The 22,692-nt window shown below is 42.1% G+C and overlaps 1 protein-coding gene across 5 annotated transcripts in view; it reads left to right on the top strand.

The window, feature by feature from the left end:
* PFKP (phosphofructokinase, platelet) overlaps window positions 1-22,692 on the top strand; it is a 115,200-nt gene that overhangs the window by 42,663 nt on the left and 49,845 nt on the right. For all 5 annotated transcript variants that reach the window (XM_073677646.1, XM_073677645.1, XM_073677644.1 and 2 more), the window contains exons 3-7: window positions 7,068-7,145; window positions 8,401-8,590; window positions 10,730-10,895; window positions 18,886-18,930; window positions 21,568-21,676. In XM_073677646.1, the coding sequence (XP_073533747.1) occupies window positions 7,068-7,145; window positions 8,401-8,590; window positions 10,730-10,895; window positions 18,886-18,930; window positions 21,568-21,676 (588 nt within the window). The remainder of the gene's footprint in view (window positions 1-7,067; window positions 7,146-8,400; window positions 8,591-10,729; window positions 10,896-18,885; window positions 18,931-21,567; window positions 21,677-22,692) is intronic.

The following is a 22,692-nucleotide window of genomic DNA, read 5'->3' as shown; positions in this document are numbered from 1 at the left end:
TTTGAGTTAGTTTTTATTATGTAGAGCACACTTTTCTAGCTTCCGAAACGTATTTGTTTCAAAACTCAAGCTGCTAGTATATATATAATTATATATATTTATTTTCTGTTACATATTTAAATTGCAATATTTTTTTCATATCACCATCTTAATTAAAAAACTACCATATTTTTCGCACTATAAGACGCATCGGACCATAAGACGCACCTAGGTTTTAGAGGAAAATAGGAAAAAAAATGTAAACAAAAAATGTGGTCATGATGCCCTGTTATGTGGGAGGGGGTCTGCTGCTGGCATTGGTATTGGGGTAATGTCCCCCAATTCTGTTAATATCCTCCATCCTGGTATGTATGGCCCCTCCTTCCTGGTATACGTGGCCCCCATAGCATCCTGGTATACGTGGTCCTCATCCCCATCCTGGAATGCATGGCACCCCTTGATCCCCCATCCTGGTATTCATGGCACCCCTTTGATTTACCAACCTGGTATGCATGGCACCACTTGATCACCCATCCTGGTATGTATGGCACCCCTTGATCACACATCCTGGTATGTATGGCACCCTTTGAGCCCCATCATGGTATGCATGGCACCCTTTGATCACCCATCCTGGTATGTATGGCACCCCTTGATCACCCATCCTGGTATGTATGGCACCCCTTGAGCCCCCATCACGCTGCCCACAAAAAAAAATAAAACAATTATACTCACCTCCTCTCGCCTCCAGTGCTGTCCCAGTCTGCTGCCGACACTCTCACTGTGTGAGCCGCGCATGGCAGGGCGCGCATGGCGTCCCTGCCATGCGCCCACACACAGTGTGAGATGCTTTTCTGGAATAGTCACTGCTCCCCACGCACAGAGTTCCGGCGTGACCATTCAGTCTCTTCAATAGCTGGCGCACTGTACCGCAGCGCGGCTCCTGCTGCCGCTCTGCAGTCAGTGTGCCTGCTATTAAAGACCATGAATATTCACTACAACCCATGGGAGTGGGTTGTAGGGAATATTCATGAGCTTTAATAGCGGGCACACAGACCGCAGAGCGGCAGCAGGGGCCGCGCTGCGGCTACAGTGTGCCGGCTATTAACCCCTTTCTGATGTATGACCTAATAGTTTCGTCTTGGTGACCTGGGCCGATTGGACGAATGACGTACTATTAGGTCATATGGCTATCGCACCCTCACACAAGCGGTACGGAGCAATAGCCGCCGGTTGTCAGCTGATAGTCACAGCTGACACCCGGTACTATGTGCAGGGAGCAGTCCCGCACCGCTCCCGGCACATTAACCCCCGCAATGCTGCGATCGAAGTCGATCGCAGAATTGCGGAGGCCAGGGGAGGTGATCGGAATACTAACCTCCTCTTCCGGCCTCCAGTGCTGTCTGCCGTGACTTCCTGGATGTTGCCATGACGACCCGATGTCGTCATGACAACATCCGGGTCACCAGACAGCAGGAAGATTCTTTGGTCATACGCAGTGCATTACCAAACTATCTTCTCCCTGTGCAGCGTTGACAGCCTGCATAGCACAGGGATGGTGCTGCATTCCTGTGCTATACGGGCGATCAGAATAAAAAAAAGTGAAAGTCCCAGAGTGGGACACAGAATAAAAGTCCAAAAAGTGTTAAAAAATGAAAAAAAAAAATAGAAAAAAAAATTGTAAAAATATTTAAAAAAAAAAAAATCGACCAAAAATAAAAATATAATGTACCCATCAATAAATATTATTATGAAAAAAACACATAAAAAACAATAAAAGTACACATATTTGGTATCTCCGTGTCCAGAACGACCTGACCTATAAAACTGTCACACTAGTTAACCCCTTTAGTGAACACGGTAAAAAAAAAAAAAAAAAACGAAGCAAAAAACAATGCTTTATCATCATACCGCTCAACAAAAAATGAAATAACACACGATCAAAAAGACGAATATAAATACAAATGGTACCGCTGAAAACGTCATCTTGTCCCGCAAAAAACAAGCCGCCATTCAGCTCCATCAGCCGAAAAATAAAAAAGTTATAGCTCTCAGAATAAAGCGATGCAAAAATATATTTTTTTCTATAAAATAGCTTTTATTGTGTAAAAGCGCCAAAACATGGAAAAACAATATAAATGTGGTATCGCTGTAAATGTACTGACCCGAAGAATAACGCTGCCTTATCAATTTTACCACACACGGAACAGCATAAAAAAAAACCATAAAAAAAAATTCCTGAATTGTTGGTTTTTGTTTATTCTGCCTCCCAAAAATCAGAATAGAAAGCGATCAAAAAATGTCACGTGCCTGAAAATGGCACTAATAAAAACTTCAAGTCATCCCGCAAAAAACAAGCCGCCACATGACTCTGTCGGCCAAAATATGGAAAAATTATAGCTCTCAAAATATGGCGATGCAAAACCTAGATTTTGCAAAAAAATGCGTCTTTTAGTGTGTGACAGCTGTCACTCATAAAAACCCGATATGATTCTGGTATCGCTGTAATCGCACCGACTCGAAGAATAAAGTCGACTACTCACTTATACCGCACGAGGAACGGCGTAAAAAATAAACTCTAAGGTTGGGGTTAGGGTTGTGATGGGGTTGGGATTTTTTCAAAAGTAAAGAAAAAAAGATGACGATATGGTGACTAGTGTTGAGCACAAGTGCTTGCTACTTGAGTTTGCATCGGGTGCTCAGCAATGCACTGAGTATCGCGGGGGCTCAAGTGACATGCTCGAGTCACTGCCCCATATGCTTCGTGTTTTTTTTGGGGTGTCTAATAACCATGAAACATGCGAGCAGGGACTCGAGCATTTCACTTGAGCACCCGTGATACATGGTGCATACCTGTGTACCTGATGCAAACTCAAGTAGCGAGCACTTGCGCTCAAGACTAATGACAACTTAATCAATATGATGACCTAATGTTATCAAATTCTGTGTCGTACCTCTGGATTCAAAATGTTCACTATACCCCTTGATAAAATCCTTGAGGGTGTAGTTTCCAAAATGGGGTCACTTGTGTGGGTGTTTCCACTGTTTAGGCACATCAAGGGCTCTCCAAATGCGACATGGTGCCCGCTCTCAATTCCAGACAATTTTGCTTTCAAAAAGTCACACAATGCTTCTTCCCTTCTGAATTCTGCCATGCGCCCAAACACTGTATTTTCCCCACATATGGGGTATTGGCGTACTCAGGAGAAATTGCATAACAGTTTTTGGGGTCCATTTTCTCCTCTTACCCTTGTGAAAATAAAAAAATTGCGGCTAAAACATTATTTTTGTGGAAAAAGTTTGATTTTTTTTATTTTCACGGCTCCATGTTATAAACTTCTGCAAAGCACTTGGGGGTTCAGGGTGCTCACCACACATCTAGATAAGTTCCCTGAGGGGTCTAGTTTCCAAAATGGTGTCACTTGTGGTGTTTTTCCACTGTTTAGGCACATCAGGGGCACATCCGCTAAGTATTCAAGTAAATTTTACATTCAAAAAGTCAAATGGCGCTCCTTCCCTTCCGAACCCTGCCGTGCGCCCAAACAGTGGTTTCCCCCCACATATGGGGTATCTGCTTACTCAGGAGAAGTTGCACAATAAACTGCATGGTGCAATTTCTTCTGTTACCCTCATGAAAATGCAAAATTGGGGGCTGAAAAACATTTTTGTGGGAAAAATGTGAACATTTTATTTTTACGGCTCCTAAACTCTAAACTCCTGTGAAGCACCTGGGGGTTCAAGGTGCTCACCACACATCTAGATAAGTTCCCTGAGGGGTCTAGTTTCCAAAATGGTGTCACTTGTGGGGGGTTTCCACTGTTTAGGCACATCAGGGGCTCTCCAAACGCAACATGGCGTCCCCTAATTATTCAAGCAAATTTTACATTCAAAAAGTCAAATGGTGCTCCTTCTCTTCCGAGCTCTGCCGTGCGCCCAAACAGTGATTTTTCCACACGTATGGGGTATCTGCGTGCTCAGGGGAAATTGCACAACAAATTTTGGGGTCCATTTTTTCCTGTTACCCCTGTGAAAATAAAAAAAATTGGGTCTAAAGTAACATTTTTGTGAAAAAAGTTAAATGTTAATTTTTTTCTTCCACATTCCAAAAATTCCTGTGAAGCACCTGAAGGGTTAATAATGTTCTTGAATGTGGTTTTGAGCACCTTGAGGGGTGCAGTTTTTAGAATGGTGTCACTTTTGGGTATTTTCTGTCATAAAGACCCCTCAAAGTGACTTCAAATGTGATGTGGTCCCTAAAAAAATGGTTTTGTAAATTTTGTTTAAAAATGAGAAATCACTGGTCAACTTTTAACCCTTATAGCTCCCTAACAAAAAAAACTTTTGGTTCTCAGAATAAGCGGGATCCGTTGAAGCGTTCCACACAATTACGGTACCTCATAAAATGACAGTGGTCAGAATTGTAAAAATTGGCCTGGTCATTAACATGCAAACCACCCTCGGGGGTAAAGGGGTTAAGGAAAATGAATAATCCCTGCTCCTGAAGATTCATTTTCTTTAGTAGCGGGCACAGCATAGGCTGCAGCAGGCGGCTGCTGCCTCCTGTGCCCCGCTGATCCCACGCTGCCGCTTCCCCACACCTCCTATAACGCAGAGCCACAGTATATACAGCTAGATAGTATTCGGACTATAAGACGCATCCCCCACTTTCCTCCAAAACTTTGGAGGAAAAAAGTGCGTCTTATAGTCCGAAAAATACGGTAAATTAGTAATCTTGCAGTTTTCACACTCACCACTGGGGCTATTTTAGGCTCATGCTTCCTGTCCTTTCAGGAGGAGTTTACAGCAGGTTCCTTATCATCACAGGCTGGATTGCAATTAGGGATGAGTGGACCCGTGAAAGTTCGGGTTCTGGTACCCGACCAAATTTTAGTCCAAAGTTCAGTTCGGGTACCAGAACTATACTTGAACTTGGACCTGAACCCTAACCCCATTGAAATCCATGGGGACCCAAACTTTGGAGCTGGAAAATCTCTCTCTTGCTCTGTCTTCTCTCTCCTCCCCCTCCCTGGAATCCAGAATTGTAAAACGGAGTTCCAAGAAGTGCGTGTTTGGAGTTCAGCAGCGTGTCCGGTACAAACCCCCAACTTTACAGTTCGGGTTCGCTCATCTCTAATTGCAATCCCAGTTAACACTTCTATACACAGCTGATATAAACAGCATCCACCAATGACAATAAGCAATGTCACGCCTAACCCTGCTCACCCCTCCCTTACTAGGATGTCTTCACATGCTCATTAGACACTTCAATACAAAAGAAAGGGTCGGGATGCAACCATTGTGGCTAATGTACATGTGTAAGTTCTTGAAACAACAGAGAGTTAGTCTTAAAAAACTGTCCAGTGACAAAATTGCAAGTTTTCTATTTTTTCTTTTTAATACAGATTGTGACATGGAAGAAGCATAATTGCCAAAAATATTTGACACATGTTAACACAAAAACCTGATTTAAACAAAAGGCCATTTACTGATGACATCCCTTAAAGCTTTCATTGAACTGCAAAAAGATGTCATAATGTAGAGGAGATCTGACAAGTTTCTTTTATCTGATGATCATATGATCAGGTGTATGTAGTAGTTATATTAATTGGATAAATCTTGGGCTCTGTACACATTTATGTCAAACTGTCATAAAAAAATTCCTTCAAATTTGACGCAAGGAGTAGTGCTGCATGTGGTGCTATATTCCTGTCAAAATTTTTGTACCTATGCTTCTCCATTCCTGAATTATGGTATGGTCTCCCCTTTGATGTATGTAAATCTAATCTTGTTGACCATGTGGGCATGGTCCTCAACTCTTCTCTATGAGCGTCTTTTCGAGGACCATGCCCAGTTGGCCAAAAAGACAGGATTTATATACGGTGATGAGGTGTCCATATTTCAGGAACAAATTGGCACAGAAATAAAAGAAAAATAACTCCAGATTCAGGAGAACACCTGGTTAAAAAAATACATTTCTAGCAATTAACATGTCTTTTCTAAGGGACTTGTCTGATTAATCCCATTTTCAAATGCACTATTATCACGTTGGGGGTCTCAGATTCGGGATCCTCATCTATTCGCCAGGGAGGAGAATGCCGCTTACTCTGGACGATTCAGCATGTCCAAGTATTTTACATAACTTTATTGATTTTAATGGGCATTGTGTAATGCTGCATTTCTCCTGTGGTGGCGCTGCAGAGAAAATGAAAACTTATTGCCCGGTTTTCCCACTGATATAACTGATTGCTGATGGTCCCAGCAGGCAGACAAACCGTGATCAAAGTGGATCAAATTAATGAGGTACTTAATAGAGTTAAGCAAAAAGATTCACGGGACCCTAGTCTAGCTTCCATGTTTGCTGGATCAGAGGTTTGTGAACCTCCTCTTACCTGTCGCCATCCCTGGCTCCTATTCTGATTAGTAGTCACAAAGCAATGATGACATTGCAGACCTACTAATCAGAAGGGGAATCCGGCAGGTAGGAGGAGATCCATATGGCTCTGGTCCCGCAGTCACGGACTGTTGACACGGCCGCTGGACCAGGTTCCTGCAAATATTTTTACTCAACCCTAGTATTTACAGTTCCTTAATCAAAGTTTAGATTTCAGGAAAAAAAATACAACAAAATTCTAGCATCTGATAATCCAGAAGTTCTGCAATATAACTTTCACAAGAGCAGAAACTGAAGTCTAGAGATAACTAATTAGGACCTCCCTAACAGGAGCGGTGCGGGTCTTAGAGATAAATGTATATATGTTTTATTTTACTATGGACACTTTAGCTACTGGAAACCCCTCTAAACAGTAAAGTTATAGTAGCTGATAGTGTGTCATTTTTTGCACTTTGTTTTTGGCTGTCTTCTTGAATTTTCTCCATTATTTTTATTTACTTTTCTGTTACTGTCTAATTATCTGACATAGTTGATAATCTGCCACTTATCAGATCCATTTCATGCCACATTAATGGAATTTTACCCTTTATCGTTTTACAATTTTATATTATATTTGTATTTTTTTTTTACCAGTCTAGATCAGTAAATCTAGAGAGAAACGCTACTTATACTAATGATTTATTTTTATCTCTGTTTGAAGGGTTATCAAGGAATGGTCGATGGAGGAGACAATATTGTGGAGGTGTCATGGGAAAGTGTATCCAGCATTTTACAAGTGGTACGTGCCAATATTATGAATTTCTTTTATATTGATCCATGCATTACTCTCTGTAGAATATTATAGAATAGAATATTGTGTGATTAGCTCTATGGCTTTTGTAGTACTGCGTGTATTTTTGCTGAAATGTTCAGCGGGTCGGTGGGGGTCAGAGTCCTCAGATCTGCACCAATCGCACAAAACACTTGTCATGTGCTGATTAGCAAGCAGGAGTGCAGAAGAGGGGTGCACTAGCTAAATAGACAGTCTATAAACCTATCGACAGAGTGCTATACGGAATTTTACACTTTCTTTTAACTCCTAACACCACTTTGTATTCCTTCCTGAGCAAGCGCACATCATACAAGTGTTTTGAGCAATCGATGGGGATCTAAGGACCCAAATCCCACCAATTTACAGGACTTTTCAGCGCCCATCACAAGATTAAAGGGTTATTTACATATTCTTTTATAGCTAAAATTGAAAAATTAATTGTTATTTGAAATCCTCTCCATTCTCGGGAATGGGGTGATTTTTTATGTAATTGTTTATATCTCTTTGCCTTGACTACCAGCCATAGTAGTGGTGGCTGAGCAAGTGCAACAGTTACAAGATCTTTTCAATAGAGCTTGTAAGCACTGTTCTAAATCTATCTTGACTCAAGGGGGCCCACTGTTAGCTTCCGATCCCAGCCAGATTAAGTGGCCCTGTGCTCCTCCAACCCTACAGATGTACACTGCTGCCTCCTATAGCAGCATCAAAGAGCACACAGTTCAGACTGGTAGGGCAATAACGCCAAAGTCCAAACTGCCAATCAAGCAGAAGCCCCCAACAAGCAGGAGTCAGATGAGCAGTGCGATCCTGAAGAAGGATCATTGAACAACTGCTTTAAACAAATAAATTTAATGCAATAAATGCACATGTAAAGCGCCATTGAATAAATGGCGCTATAATAAATAATAATAAGAATAAATGCAAATAAGTATAGGTATTTTTTAATGGGTTGTCTTGACTTTGAAAAGGGGTTTGTTTATCTCCCAGAAACAATGCCATTCTTGTCCATGGGTTGAGGGTGATATTACAAGTGATTGGGACTGAGCTGCAATAGCATATAGCCATATATAGCCATAGACAGGAGTGGTTCTGTTCTGTCACTGTCAATGAAGACAAAAATGTTGCGTCCATACCACACCTCAGGACGTAATGTTTCCTTTAGGGTTTTTCTTTATATCCTATAGTCTTGTTTTTAAGCCCTTCAGTATTGTCTCCATTGCAGGGTGGCACAGTCATCGGCAGTGCTCGTTGTAAATCATTTCGTTCCCGCGAAGGACGGTTGCAGGCGGCTTACAATCTGATTCAGCGTGGGATCACAAATCTTTGTGTTATTGGGGGAGATGGAAGCCTGACGGGGGCTAACCTTTTCCGTGAGGAATGGAGTGGATATCTGGAAGAATTGGTGCAAAATGGTAAATCCCGTGCAAATATCTCAATCTCACTCACTTTCTGCATCTGTTTTATGTCTAATACTACTTATGGAATATTTTGCAATCAAGTAAACTGTTCCCATGTTACAGGGGCTCCAAGAGCCTGTATGACTGTAGTTTGGTGCAGCATTTCCTCAAACTTTGAATGACAATATGTCACCCGTGCCAACACTTCTGGAACATCTAGGAAGCTCCTGAGCTTCCGGAGGAGCTGTCAAATCTCCTGGGGCTGCTGAAGCCAAGCAATCATTGTTTCTGGAAGGTTTCCTGTGCATGACACCAGGATGGCCGATCATGAGACATAAGTATCCAAATATACATTCACGGGGTGAGCAAGAGATGTGGAGAAGGCATGGCCTGAAAAGGGGGAGTGGGTTTATGGAAAAGATTTTGAGTGGTGCACCAAGCGCACCCGGAAGGGCATCTCTAGAAGTTGACAAGTATGTATTATACTATAGGCTTAATGTATAAATCTATTCTGAGAAAAAAAAAACTGGACAAGACTGCAGGATTTTATTGTTTATTTAAAACAACATTCTGGGAGCGATCAGGGACCTCCAGGTCATTAGATCGCTCCCTCGTTTGAATGCCTATAATCGTAATGGTGCAGTATAGGCAATTTTTGTCCAGATATAAGCGTTTACTTCTCATGTCCAGGCTGGAATGGGTAGGAAAGGGTTAAATATATCTCACTTAGTTAATTACAGGGGGCAGCCCAGGACTGGTTTGGGCAGTGAGACATTCCACATAGATTTTCTTTTACGATTTCACCTTTCCGTTTACTGTGGGCTTTCAGACTTCACTGCAGAGTTTTCTCTTCACATGAATATTATTGCACCTTTATGCTGATCACATTTGATCTGTGATCTCCTTATCGACATCAGTCCATATGACATCTGTATTTCGGGTCATCATTTGTAATTTGTACAATACGAGTCACTACACTGGTGACACCACGGATGGAAAAATGCACAAAAATAACAAATACAAGATAGAACCTCGACTGACCCAAAGTTCCCACTCCAAATCTGTCTGAAAATTCACAGCTGGATTCACAATGAAAACTATATGTGTTAATGCTCAATCAGATGTCTGTTTTTTTTCACATACTAGAAAAATTGTCCTAGTTCATCAGTTATTTTGATCAGAGTTTCATCACATTTTCATCTGAGCGTCATCCGCGTTTCATCCGAGTTTAGTCCAAGTTTTCATTATTTTTTCACAGATTAGAAAAAAAAAGTTTCTCATTCCTCTTCTGTCTAGCAGTCTGTGAAATACGTATAGGGATGGCATTGCCGATTTTGATGCGAGACTCAGGTCAATATTAGACATGTCTTCGCAATTTTGTGCGGACTGTCTGATCCACCCGAAAAAATCAGAATACTAGGTACGAGTTAGCGCTCGTATGTGAAAAACAGATGCCTGAATAAGGCCTTACTCACAGAGTCCACCTTTGCTAAATCATCTGCAAATATCCCGTTGATATGAGCCAAACACAAAGCATACTGCAGGCTAGAATTTCCTGTACAGATTATTCCTTGGCCTGTGAATGGGGTTTGGGGATCTCTCAATTCCTGATATGCGGGTGTCCCAGCAGTCAGACACAAACCAGTCTTGCATGTGGATAGGTTATAAGTGTTGTTCATGGGATAACTCCTTTACATTTTTAAGTCATAACTAGAGATGAGCAAAGCCGAACTTAAAAGTTAGTATCCGGTGCTAAACTCCGAACACGGACTTCTCCCGGAAGTCGGTTGTAATGTTTGGAGTTCCAGGGAAGTCCGTTGTAGAGAGAGAGAATTTTTCTCAAGATCCAAAGTTCGGATCTCCATTGTTTTCAATGCGGTTCTGGTTCTGGTTCAAGTTCGTTTACAGTTCTGGTACCCAAACCGAACTTTGGACTAAAGTTCAGGTCATATACCAGAACCCGAACTTCCACGGGTCTGCTCATCCCTAGGCATAACTACTCTCTGGTGATAGATTTTTGGAAGCTCCTACATTTTCCAAATCCAAACAATGAAATTTTGACAATTTCCATAGTTGTGACCCATTCTATTTTGTGAAGTGTCTTTCGCCTACTTTTAAAGATAACCACTGCCTTTTCTTTTTTTTTTTGCATAGGAAAAATTGAAGCTGCAGCCGCACAGAAATATTCCCACCTAAATATAGTAGGAATGGTGGGCTCCATAGACAATGACTTTTGTGGAACTGACATGACAATCGGAACTGACTCTGCCTTGCATAGGATTATTGAGGTTGTGGATGCAATCATGACCACAGCTCAGAGGTAAGATGCTGCCCCGACGCTCCCCAGATCGCTGGCATGGCATGATGTATTAGCGCTGTAATTGCACACATTTTAGATGGCGTATATAAAAATCCTATCCATTCAATTCATACTTTATACATAGTGTGACAAAGTCACTGGCAAAGTACTGGAGGGGAGATATGTATCACTGAGGTTAATAGCTTCAGTGACATGAACCTAGAAAAATGCTCCAGCACACTAAATGCTGAGAAGGGTTAATCAACCATGTTTAGGGTTAGGTTGATTGAACAGCTGTAGAGTGGGTGGGAGGCTGTTCACCAGATCTCCACCACAGCGTGGAGTCCAGAGGATAAATACACAGCCCTTTGGCTCATTCATTGTTGGGTGTGTCTGGAGTTGGGAGCTCCAGAGCTGTGTTTAAGTATAAGGAAAGTTGAATCTTTTATTATGTTTGTTCCCTTAGCAGACGGATCCCCGCAGCACACAGACTGTCCCATGCGCTATGTTTTTGTTTTCCTGTTAGGCCAGAAATGCCTTGTTTGTTTTTGCTAATGCTGCACTGGTTTATGCAATAACTTTAATAAACCAGTGGAAGATTTAAAGAGACAACTTTCTTGAGTCTACCTCTATATGCTGCCGAGTGACCCGACCTACCACAATAGATAAAGAATCAATGAAACTTGGCATTTTAGATACAGTAGAGTTGGGTTTGTTTGGCTACTTGCCTATCTGGAATAGAGACTATTCGCAGCTGTTGTCAGGTTAATAGGGGTCTTAGTTATAAGACCCCACAGTGACTTGTAGTCAGGCAACATGAAAGCTCAATGTTGCACTGCTACATCGAAACTATAGTTAGTGAATGTGGTCGTGTTGCGCATATTCATTATCGTCAGTGGCAAGTGGTGTCCACAATCTTAGTTGCTCTAGCCATATAGATTCAGAGTTTGTCCTGTACTTGTGGAGGGATGAATCCAGAGACACAAGCCCGATTCATTATTGCGGTTTCTCCACTATTCTGGAATAATTTGCTCCTTTTTAGTGGCTTTAGTATTTGCGCCTTATTCTCTGTATGTGTTGCGCTACTTTTTATGTCGTGTATGTTATCTTTTTAAACCTTTTTTATTATTCCTCGACAGCTAAGCTTATTTAGATCTTTTAGACAAATTCATGAAGTGCAACTTTTACCAATTGACACATTTTTTTTGGCGCATCTCACTCCAGTCCCCACCCAAAGGAACGTTTCTGGGGGAGTTTTCAATTTGGCTACTTTTCAAAGCATTTTGAGACCTTTTGGCGCTGAAAAGGCACGAAAACCAGTTAAAGAGAAAAATAAAGACATTTTTTTTATTTTGCATTCAATTCATGAACTATGTGAACCATTTTGAAGAATTTATGAAGATACATACACCTTCAGCATGCACATGTCTGTCTATTCCTACTGGCCGTGAACAAGGTGTGATAGACCGAAACTTTGGCCCTTCTGCACAGACCTGCTTATATGAAATAAATTTCCAATTAATCACTTGCAATTGGACGTGCCATGGTATTTTCTTCACAATTACTGGACTTATTCTACCATTGACAATCCGTCTACTTATGCTGCCGAGCACTGACCATACTTACCTCTACTCATTTTGAAGAATTTGTTGCAAAAAACGTCAGCGAACACCACAAGACAAAGAAAGAAAAGTGACTTTGATAAATGAGAAATGATGAATAGGGCCCCCAGTTTTATATGTAAAAATCCGAAGTTTCATCAGTCGAGTACAGTCACCAATTTTCAGAATAAAAATGTAGAGATCAAAGCACGTTGTAACAATAGATAAAGTGACGTTTTGGCGTTTGACTAAAGATTAATTTTTCATTAAATATAAATCCATCATTGGTATCAATTCAATTATTCATGATTACATAAGATGCATTACTCCCACAGTGACAGTTGTGCTCACTTTAGTCTAGGTGTTCATTCACACAAGACTGATTTGTTGCAGATTTCTCTTTTCTAGCTTTTAACAGTTCTTGAAGTCAAAATCTATTGTTGTACACTCACCCTTAGAAGTCTCTACTACATTTCTAAGAAGTAAGAATTTCAGACACACGTATGAAGCGGAAGTCCTCTCTATTATTGTCAGGTTCTGGAATTCCTCTAACTCCACCAATGACTCATAGGCTTCCTACTAAATACTTGAATGGCTCCCAGCTGGCATAGATAGTATACATGTTTGACGAGGTGTTAAATATTAGCGCCCTATGGCACCCATGTCCTGGAGCTTCACTAATTCCTATCTGGCACACGCTGTTTGCTGAATGGTAAATAATTGATGCAAATCCTAATGAAAGTGAAGGTTTCTCCACCAGAGGGAAGATTACACTTCAAGGGTATGTGTACATGGCGTCTTAAAAATGCTGGAGTACCCCCGTCTTTTTTTTTTTTTAAGTCAATTTGGACTCCCTTTGAGGCGACTTCACTGCCGGCGTTTTTTTAAATTCCATATATAACAAAAGTTGTAGCTTCCAAGTGGAAGCTGCTAGAATGGACCGGTCACTTCTTTTAGTGGGTTCACAGCTTTGGAATCCTGAAGAGGTTAAAAGAAGTGAAAAAAGAAGGAACATATGTACATAGTGACAGCGCAGTCCAAATGTTTTTTCTTTTGACATTTTTTATGGCTCTGGCCATCAATAATGATGGCTACCCCCATTCTGTGTTTGATGCTATTTAGAAACAGCATCACCTGAGCAACTAGTGATTGGCTGCAGTGGTCACATGTTTGTGCGGCCAAAACAGGATGTAGCAGTGGACCTGGGCAGGGTTAAAAGTGACTGAGGATTGGAAAGGTGAGTATACTCTATCATTTTACAGCATTCTTGACAGTTAAAGAAAGGGGAGGACATCCCCTTTAAGGCTTTAAAGCTCAATTCACATGTCTGTGGTGTGTGGTTAGCCTGCACTATGGAATATGGCAGGGAAATTTCCTGATGTATATATTGATGTTCACATAGACTTTATTGACAAACCATATGCCGAAAGGGCAATTACTTTATAAAGTTCAGAATAATTGAGATATTTCATAGGTGTAAATGCCTAAGCCAGATTTATCATTTTTTAACTCCATTTATTACATTTTTAGTTCCTAAGCTAAAAGGGGGCGTGGGTAACCTTTTGGCGTGAAGTACGACATATTAATGACCGTATTTCTACATTAAAGTCATAAAATCGTTATATATTCTTGACTAGTCATAGTTGATTAAAAAAAAGCATGGGATAAACAAATTTATGTTGCAGCCATTTCTAACCTACATAAAAAGTCACATTTGCGCAAAATTCTACATTAACGTGTGACATTTATCACTTTTGTCTCCTGCTCTTTTCTAACATTTTGAAGTGTTCTAATTAACATTCATAAAAAGCCTGAATTTGGGCAAAATTTTGCACTGACTTACGACATTTGTCACATTGGTCTCAGGCTCTTATTTAACTTTGGAAAGTGTATCATCATGCGTAAATAGGACGTGTCACTAGATCAAAAGTAGCCAAGTTTTGCTTTTATTTTATTCCCGCTGCTCCTCTGAGTATTCCGTATTTTGTTTTTTGTAAATCCTCCATACGGTCCCAGAGATATGTGACTTTTTTATTTAGTCCTAACTTTACCGTAACAGGGTAATTATGCAGAGCTGCTTAGTGCCACGCCCCCAGAGAGCCATGTCTACCACGTCCCCAGAGAATCCTGTCTACCACGTCCCCAGAGAATCCTGTGTGCCACATCCCCAGAGAGTCCCGTGTGCCACATCCCTAGAGAGTCCCGTGTGCCACGTCGCCAGAGAATCCTGTGTGCCACATCGCCAGAGAATCCTGTGTGCCACGTCGCCAGAGAATCCTGTGTGCCACCTCCCCAGAGAATCCTGTGTGCCACATCCCCAGAGAGTCCCTTGTGCCACGTCCCCAGAGAATCCTGTGTGTCACGCCACGTCCCCAGAGAATCCTGTGTGCCACGCCACGTCCCCAGAGAATCCTGTGTGCCACGTCACGTCCCCAGAGAATCCTGTGTGCCACGTCCCCAGAGAATCCTGTGTGCCACGTCCCCAGAGAATCCTGTGTGCCACGTCCCCAGAGAATCCTATGTGCCACGTCCCCAGAGAATCCTGTGTGCCACGTCCCCAGAGAATCCTGTGTGCCACTTCCCCAGAGAATCATGTGTGCCACGTCCCCAGAGAATCATGTGTGCCACGTCCCCAGAGAGTCCTGTGTGCCACGTCTCCATAGAATCCTGTGTGCCACATCCCCAGAGAGTCCTGTGTGCCACGTCCCCAGAGAATCCTGTGTGCCACGTCCTCAGAGAATCCTGTGTGCCACGTCCCCTGAGAATCCTGTGTGCCACATCCCCAGAGAATCCTGTGTGCCACCTCCCCAGAGAGTCCCATGTGCCACATCCCCAGAGAGTCCTGTGTGCCACGTCTCCAGAGAATCCTGTGTGCCACATCCCCAGAGAGTCCTGTGTGCCACGTTCTCGGAGAATCCTGTGTGCCACATCCCCAGAGAATCCTGTGTGTCACGTCCTCAGAGAATCCTGTGTGCCACGTTCTCAGAGAATCCTGTGTGCCACATCCCCAGAGAATCCTGTGTGTCACGTCCCCAGAGAATCCTGTGTACCATGTCCCCAGAGAATCCTATGTGCCACGTCCCCAGAGAGTCCTGTGTGCCACGTCCCCAGAGAATCCTGTGTCACATCCCCAGAGAATCCTGTGTGCCATGTCCCCAGAGAATCCTGTGTGCCACATCCCCAGAGAGTCCTGTGTGCCACGTTCTCAGAGAATCCTGTGTGCCACGTCCCCAGAGAGTCCTGTGTGCCACGTCCCCAGAGAGTCCTGTGTGCCACTTCCCCAGAGAGTCCTGTGTGCCACGTCAACAGAGTTCTGTGTGCCACGTCCCCAGAGAGTCCTGTGTGCCACGTCCCCAGAGAATCCTGTGTGCCACGTCTCCCAGAGAGTCCTGTGTGCTACGTCTCCAGAGAGTCCCGTGTGCCACATCCCCAGAGAGTTCCGTGTGCCACATCCCCAGAGAGTCCCGTGTGCCATGTCAGCGGAGAGTCCTGTGTTCCACGTCAACGGAGAGTCCTGTGTGCCACGTCAACAGAGAGTCCTGTGTGCCACATCCCCAGAGAATCCTGTGTGTCACGTCCTCAGAGAATCCTGTGTGCCACGTTCTCAGAGAATCCTGTGTGCCACATCCCCAGAGAATCCTGTGTGTCACGTCCCCAGAGAATCCTGTGTACCATGTCCCCAGAGAATCCTATGTGCCACATCCCCAGAGAGTCCTGTGTGCCACGTCCCCAGAGAATCCTGTGTCACATCCCCAGAGAATCCTGTGTGCCATGTCCCCAGAGAATCCTGTGTGCCACATCCCCAGAGAGTCCTGTGTGCCACGTTCTCAGAGAATCCTGTGTGCCACGTCCCCAGAGAGTCCTGTGTGCCACTTCCCCAGAGAGTCCTGTGTGCCACGTCAACAGAGTTCTGTGTGCCACGTCAACAGAGTTCTGTGTGCCACGTCCCCAGAGAGTCCTGTGTGCCACGTCCCCAGAGAATCCTGTGTGCCACGTCTCCCAGAGAGTCCTGTGTGCTACGTCTCCAGAGAGTCCCGTGTGCCACATCCCCAGAGAGTTCCGTGTGCCACATCCCCAGAGAGTCCCGTGTGCCATGTCAGCGGAGAGTCCTGTGTTCCACGTCAACGGAGAGTCCTGTGTGCCACGTCAACAGAGAGTCCTGTGTGTCACACCCCCTTACTAGAGATCCAAAAAATTAGCACTAAGTGAAAAAGCTCATATCTCTGGAACCGTATGACGGATTTACAAAAAACAAAATACGGAATACTCAGGTGAGCAACGGGAATAAAATAAATGCAAAGCTTGCCCACTTATGACCTGATGACAGCTACTCATGAAAAAGATGCACTGACATAATATGAACCAAATTCATTGTTAAGGTGCAATATTTATTAAATATCAATTGAAGGAGTTGAAATAAGTGCGCTAAAAAATGGCGCAAATGTAGGGCAGTATCTGTTCATGTCTTTCATGGTGGAACCAAAGGCACAAGTTTTATCTGTGACGTATAGTCAGCAATAATGTAAAATAGAGTTTGCAGTGTTATGGAGAAATACTCTACAGAAGTCAATTATCTGTTGAAATGGAAATGGCCTCGGGCTCTGACTGCACTGAGAAAAGCTACTGTACATTAGCTGATCGGAAAGGACAAATGAGGAGATGGCTCTAGTTTACTGTAAAGGACACAAAACCATAAATAAGAAACCGCTTTCTAGGCAGCATTAATACTTTTAAGGCCACGGCCTCACTATCAGTATTTGGTCAGTATTTTTTCTCAGGAGTGGGAGCCAAAACCAGGAGTGGATGATAAACGCAGAATTGGTGACTTGTTTCTATTATACCTTTTCTCTGGTTTTGGCTCCCACTCCTGATAAAAAATACTGACCGAATACTGACCAAAAACTGATAGTGGTGTCGTGGCCTTAGTTGCAAGCTGCACAGATTTAGTCAAGAAGTTATACAAGAAGAATCACATAAAATATCATGTCTGATTATAGGGCATGTGCACACGACCGATTTTCTCAGACGAGGGCTGTCCGTATTTTTACAGATACTCGTACCTATGATATTCTGTGGGGCTGTGCACATGTCCAATTCTCACGGACTTAGAAAATGGGGATGGTGGAGAAACTTTGTTTTTCTCTTCATGTCCAAGAAAAACTGATGCCACTCTGAGTAATCAGACCGTTTTTCTCGGATATGGAGAAAACAGTCTTGTCAACCTACCCTTTAGCCACGTTAACACGTTCAGTATTTGATCAGTATTTTACATCAGTATTTGTAAGCCAAAACCAGGAGTGGAACAATCAGAGGAAAAGTATAACAGAAACACGTCACCACTTCTGCATTTTTCACCCACTCCTGGTTTAGGCTTCCAAATACTGATGTAAAATACTGACCAAATACTGAACGTGAGAACGTGGTTTAGCGTGAGTTTTGTTACATGACCATGTTCAAAGGGTCTTAAGAAGGGTTGTCTGGTCTAAGAAGCAAAGTCTACAGTCAATCTAGGTGCGGAATGCACACTGTCACAATTTCCCTCATTCCCTATGCGGTTGAGCTTTTCCGTGACATATTTATGTGATTTATATACTTGCGATCACATACCGACAAATCCCATCCGGCTTCACTCAGAAGAATAGAATTGAGAAAAGTGTAGAAACCCCCCCCAGCACGTGACCGCAAGTAGGTAGTACGGACATCTGACTGCCGCCTGGCACGGGGCGTACAGGGGAATCATGGCAGTGTCCTCATTGCACACTATCGCTATGTGGCTGGATTTTTCTTCTGAGACCGGACAAGCCCTTTAAGCCGTCCCTAAACATTACATAAATTTTGGAAAAACTTTCTGATGGACATGTAACAGATGGGGCAGAGATCAACATAAGTCACTTTGATTATAGGTGTACGTGCTATTACTGATGTGTTCTGGATAATTTAAAGGAGGTCCACCAGAAAACAATACATCTACTGTATATCTGTTGAGATACAATTTCTTGATGTTACAGGCCAAAGCATGAGGCTGCACTACTGAGAGTTTACATTGGTGACACGCCCTCTTCCGATTTTTATCCGGTGCAGTGTTGTCATGGAAACCTTGCGAACATTCCGTTTATTTATTTTTTTCAAAATGTGCATTTACAATAGGAAATATGTATAGGAAATAAAATGAAAAAATATAACACTGAACCTGACAGTAGGGGACGTATTTTCAGAATCAAAATGGCGATACTAAAGAGGTGTAAACCTTATATAGAGATATTTGGTGATATTTGATCCTAAATATCTCTGTCATCCTCTGATAGTTGTCAATGGTATATTAGGAGAATTATTTGACAATAGTTGTCTATGTTGCTTTAATACTTACTCTTGTTTCACACTTTTGATCTTTTTATATTTTTCTTTTTTAGCCATCAAAGAACCTTTGTTTTGGAAGTGATGGGAAGACATTGTGGGTATGTCATATTAACGTTCTTACAATCAACATAATAACACATTAAACCCAAAAATTCAATGGCTCAAAAGCCAGTTAAGACTGGATCTTGCCCAAAAGGTAATGAAAATATTGGGGAACACAGAGCAATGTAAAATAAATATTGAATTTATTAAGCAAAGACATGATCGCTAAAGTATACAATAATTAAATATAAATACAATATAATCAATACTACGAGAAAGGCCAAACTAAAAGGACAAGCATCAGGGAAGAAACCCGGTTATTTAGTGGCCAACAAAAAAAGACCAAAAGTGGCCCTGATGCTGAGGCATCAATATATAGCTCCTTTTTTTCTTCCTTTTTGTTTTTAAACAACAGTAATCTGGCACTGACAATAATAGAATAACAGAAACTGATATCACTATAATTGCACATGTCGCAATAAATACTGAAGGTAAGAAACTGGTAATTCAATGGTAGTAAACATACCCAAGGTAATACCACTATAAGAAAATAAAGAAACCAAGGAGGATCCCAAAAAGGCCCTCTATACAGTACAGACCAAACGTTTGGACACACCTTTTCATTTAAAGATTTTTCTGTATTTTCATGACTTTGAAAATTGTACATTCACACTGAAGGCATCAAAACTATGAATTAACACATGTGGAATTATATACTTAACAAAAAAGTGTGAAACAACTGAAAATATGTCTTATATTCTAGGTTCTTCAAAGTAGCCACCTTTTGCTTTGATGACTGCTTTGCACACTCTTGGCATTCTCTTGATGAGCTTCAAGAGGTAGTCACCGGAAATGGTTTTCACTTCACAGGTGTGCCCTGTCAGGTTTAATAAGTGGGATTTCTTGCCTTATAAATGGGATGGGACCATCAGTTGTGTTGTGCAGAAGTCAGGTGGATACACAGCTGATAGTCCTACTGAATAGACTGTTAGAATTTGTATTTTGGCAAGAAAAAAGCAGCGAAGTAAAGAAAACTGAGTGGCCATCATTACTTTAAGAAATGAAGGTCAGTCAGTCCGAAAAATTGGGCAAACTTTGAAAGTGTCCCCAAGTGCAGTTGCAAAAACCATCAAGCGCTACAAAGAAACTGGCTCACTTGAGGACCGCCCCAGGAAAGTAAGACCAAGAGTCACCTCTGCTTCTGAGGATAAGTTTATCCGAGTCACCAGCCTCAGAAATCGCAGGTTAACAGCAGCTCAGATTAGAGACCAGGTCAATGCCACACTCAGTTCTAGCAGCAGACACATCTCTACAACAACTGTTAAGAGGAGACTTTGTGCAGCAGGCCTTCATGGTAAAATAGCTGCTAAGAAACCACTGCTAAGGACAGACAGCAAGCAGAAGAGACTTGTTTGGGCTAAAGAACACAAGGAATGGACATTAGACCAGTGGAAATCTGTGCTTTGGTCTTATGAGTCCAAATTTGAGATCTTTGGTTCCAACCACCGTGTCTTTGTGCGATGCGGTAAAGGTGAACGGATGGACTCTACATGCCTGGTTCCCACCGTGAAGCATGGAGGAGGAGGTGTTATGGTGTGGGGGTGCTTTGCTGGTTACACTGTTTGGGATTTATTCAAAATTGAAGGCATACTGAACCAGCATGGCTATCACAGCATCTTGCAGCGGCATGCTATTCCATCCGATTTGCGTTTAGTTGGACCATCATTTATTTTTCAACAGGACAATGACCCCAAACACACCTCCAAGCTGTGTAAGGGATATTTGACCAACAAGGAGAGTGATGGGGTGCTACGCCAGATGACCTGGCCTCCACAGTTACCAGACCTGAACCCAATCGAGATGGTTTGGGGTGAGCTGGACCGCAGAGTGAAGGCAAAAGGGCCAACAAGTGCTAAGCATCTCTGGGAACTCCTTCAAGATTGTTGGAAGACCATTTCCGGTGACTACCTCTTGAAGCTCATCAAGAGAATGCCAAGAGTGTGCAAAGCAGCCATCAAAGCAAAAGGTGTCTACTTTGAATAACCTAGAATATAAGACATATTTTCAGTTGTTTCACACTTTTTTGTTAAGTATATAATTCATAGTTGTGATGCCTTCAGTGTGAATGTACAATTTTCAAAGTCATGAAAATACAGAAAAATCTTTAAATGAGCATGTGTGTCCAAACTTTTGGTCTGTACTGTATATCATATGACAGTAAAAGAAAGTTGGGAGCAATAAGCTTATATAGAATATATACCTTGAGACATGCTGCGCCAGTAGCGTAAACATAGGTGAGTAGAGATGGATAAAGGGCGCACAGGAACCTCGATGTGCGTTTCACTAACACTGGGCTTCATCAGGAGGTGTGAAACCTCCTGATGAAGCCCAGTTCTAGTGAAACTGCTTGTCTTTTTAGTTTGACCTCTCAATGATTATATTTAGTATACTTTTATGATTATGTAATTATTTTATACATTCATTGTTTATTATACATTGCTTTATTTGTGTTCCCCTATTTTTCATTTCCTTTTGGGCAAGATCCAGTATCTACAGGTTTTCATGCCATTGGATTTTTTTTGTTTATGTCATTTTATTAGGGGATATATCATATTGTATTTTGGACATTTATTGTAGGTTTAATAGTAAGACATTGTCTGAATTGACTCCTCTGTCTATATTATTATGTGCAGGTATCTGGCACTGGTCAGTGCTCTGGCTTGTGGAGCTGACTGGGTGTTTATACCTGAAAGCCCTCCGGAGGAAGGCTGGGAGGACATTATGTGTGGTAAACTCTCTGAGGTAATATTACAAATGAATCCAGACAATGATATTTCTAGAACTGGAATCGGTACATTTACAAGTGGGAGCCATTTAGATAATTGACGTGAGCAGTGAAAGGGAAATTAAGTTTTCCCAGGGGCGTCATCAGCGCCTATGTTATGTCAGACATTGTGCAGGAGCTTCTGCTTCTTGTCACTCAAATCACTGCACAGAAACTCAGAGATTTACATAGAGGTTTTATATTAGGGAATGAGTGATAATGTAATTATCTGATAATTCATTTTTATATTCCTTTAAATTGGGTGTAATCTTAACGAGGACCCGTCACTTCCCATAAATCTATATTTTAAGCTGGTGTAAATGATGATGTTCTCCAGATTTTGTTCTTGCATCTTCACATTCATGACATATGGCCCCTCTTTAATCAAATGTGCGTGGTCCCAAAGAAGACTCCAATAGAAAGGAGCTTGGCTAAAAAGACAAGATTTCTATGCGAAGATGAGGGGAACATATCTCAGGAATGGAAAGGTGCAGGAACAAAAGAAAAACAATGGCGGATTCAGAAAAAACAGTGGCATTTACACAAGGTAAAAAAAAAACAACATATTTTTGGCAAGTGACTGGTCCATTTTAAAGGCTGCGTACACCATTGCAACCATTTTATTGACCACAAATAAAACATTAAGCAACTTTGAAAATAGTCTTGATGAAAGACATCTTACTATTAACGGTATACAGCTCCTGTACAGACAGATGACAAATTGTAACAAGGCCTACCTGGGAACGGGTGGACTCTCCAAGTTGATCATGGGATTGATGTGGGAAAACCAGGGAGCAGAGTCTTAAGGATCATCTGTTATGGAGATATGTACTTTGATGCAATGTCACCTTCTGCAGAGCAGGATCTGCTGGCCATGACTGATGTATAAATGAAAAGACGAGTCCAATACACGGTACTACAGCAAGCTAAAGCACTGGTCAGAGCAGGCAAAATTCACTATCTACATTAGGCAAGATGTGGTGTGGCCTGCAGA

This window comes from Phyllobates terribilis, unplaced genomic scaffold (assembly GCF_046119375.1).
Source record: "Phyllobates terribilis strain yellow unplaced genomic scaffold, ASM4611937v1 Scaffold_4__5_contigs__length_816908805, whole genome shotgun sequence".
Classification (NCBI taxonomy): domain Eukaryota; kingdom Metazoa; phylum Chordata; class Amphibia; order Anura; family Dendrobatidae; genus Phyllobates; species Phyllobates terribilis.
Note: the sequence above shows the minus strand (reverse complement) of the source record. Positions and strands in the feature narration are given on the sequence as shown.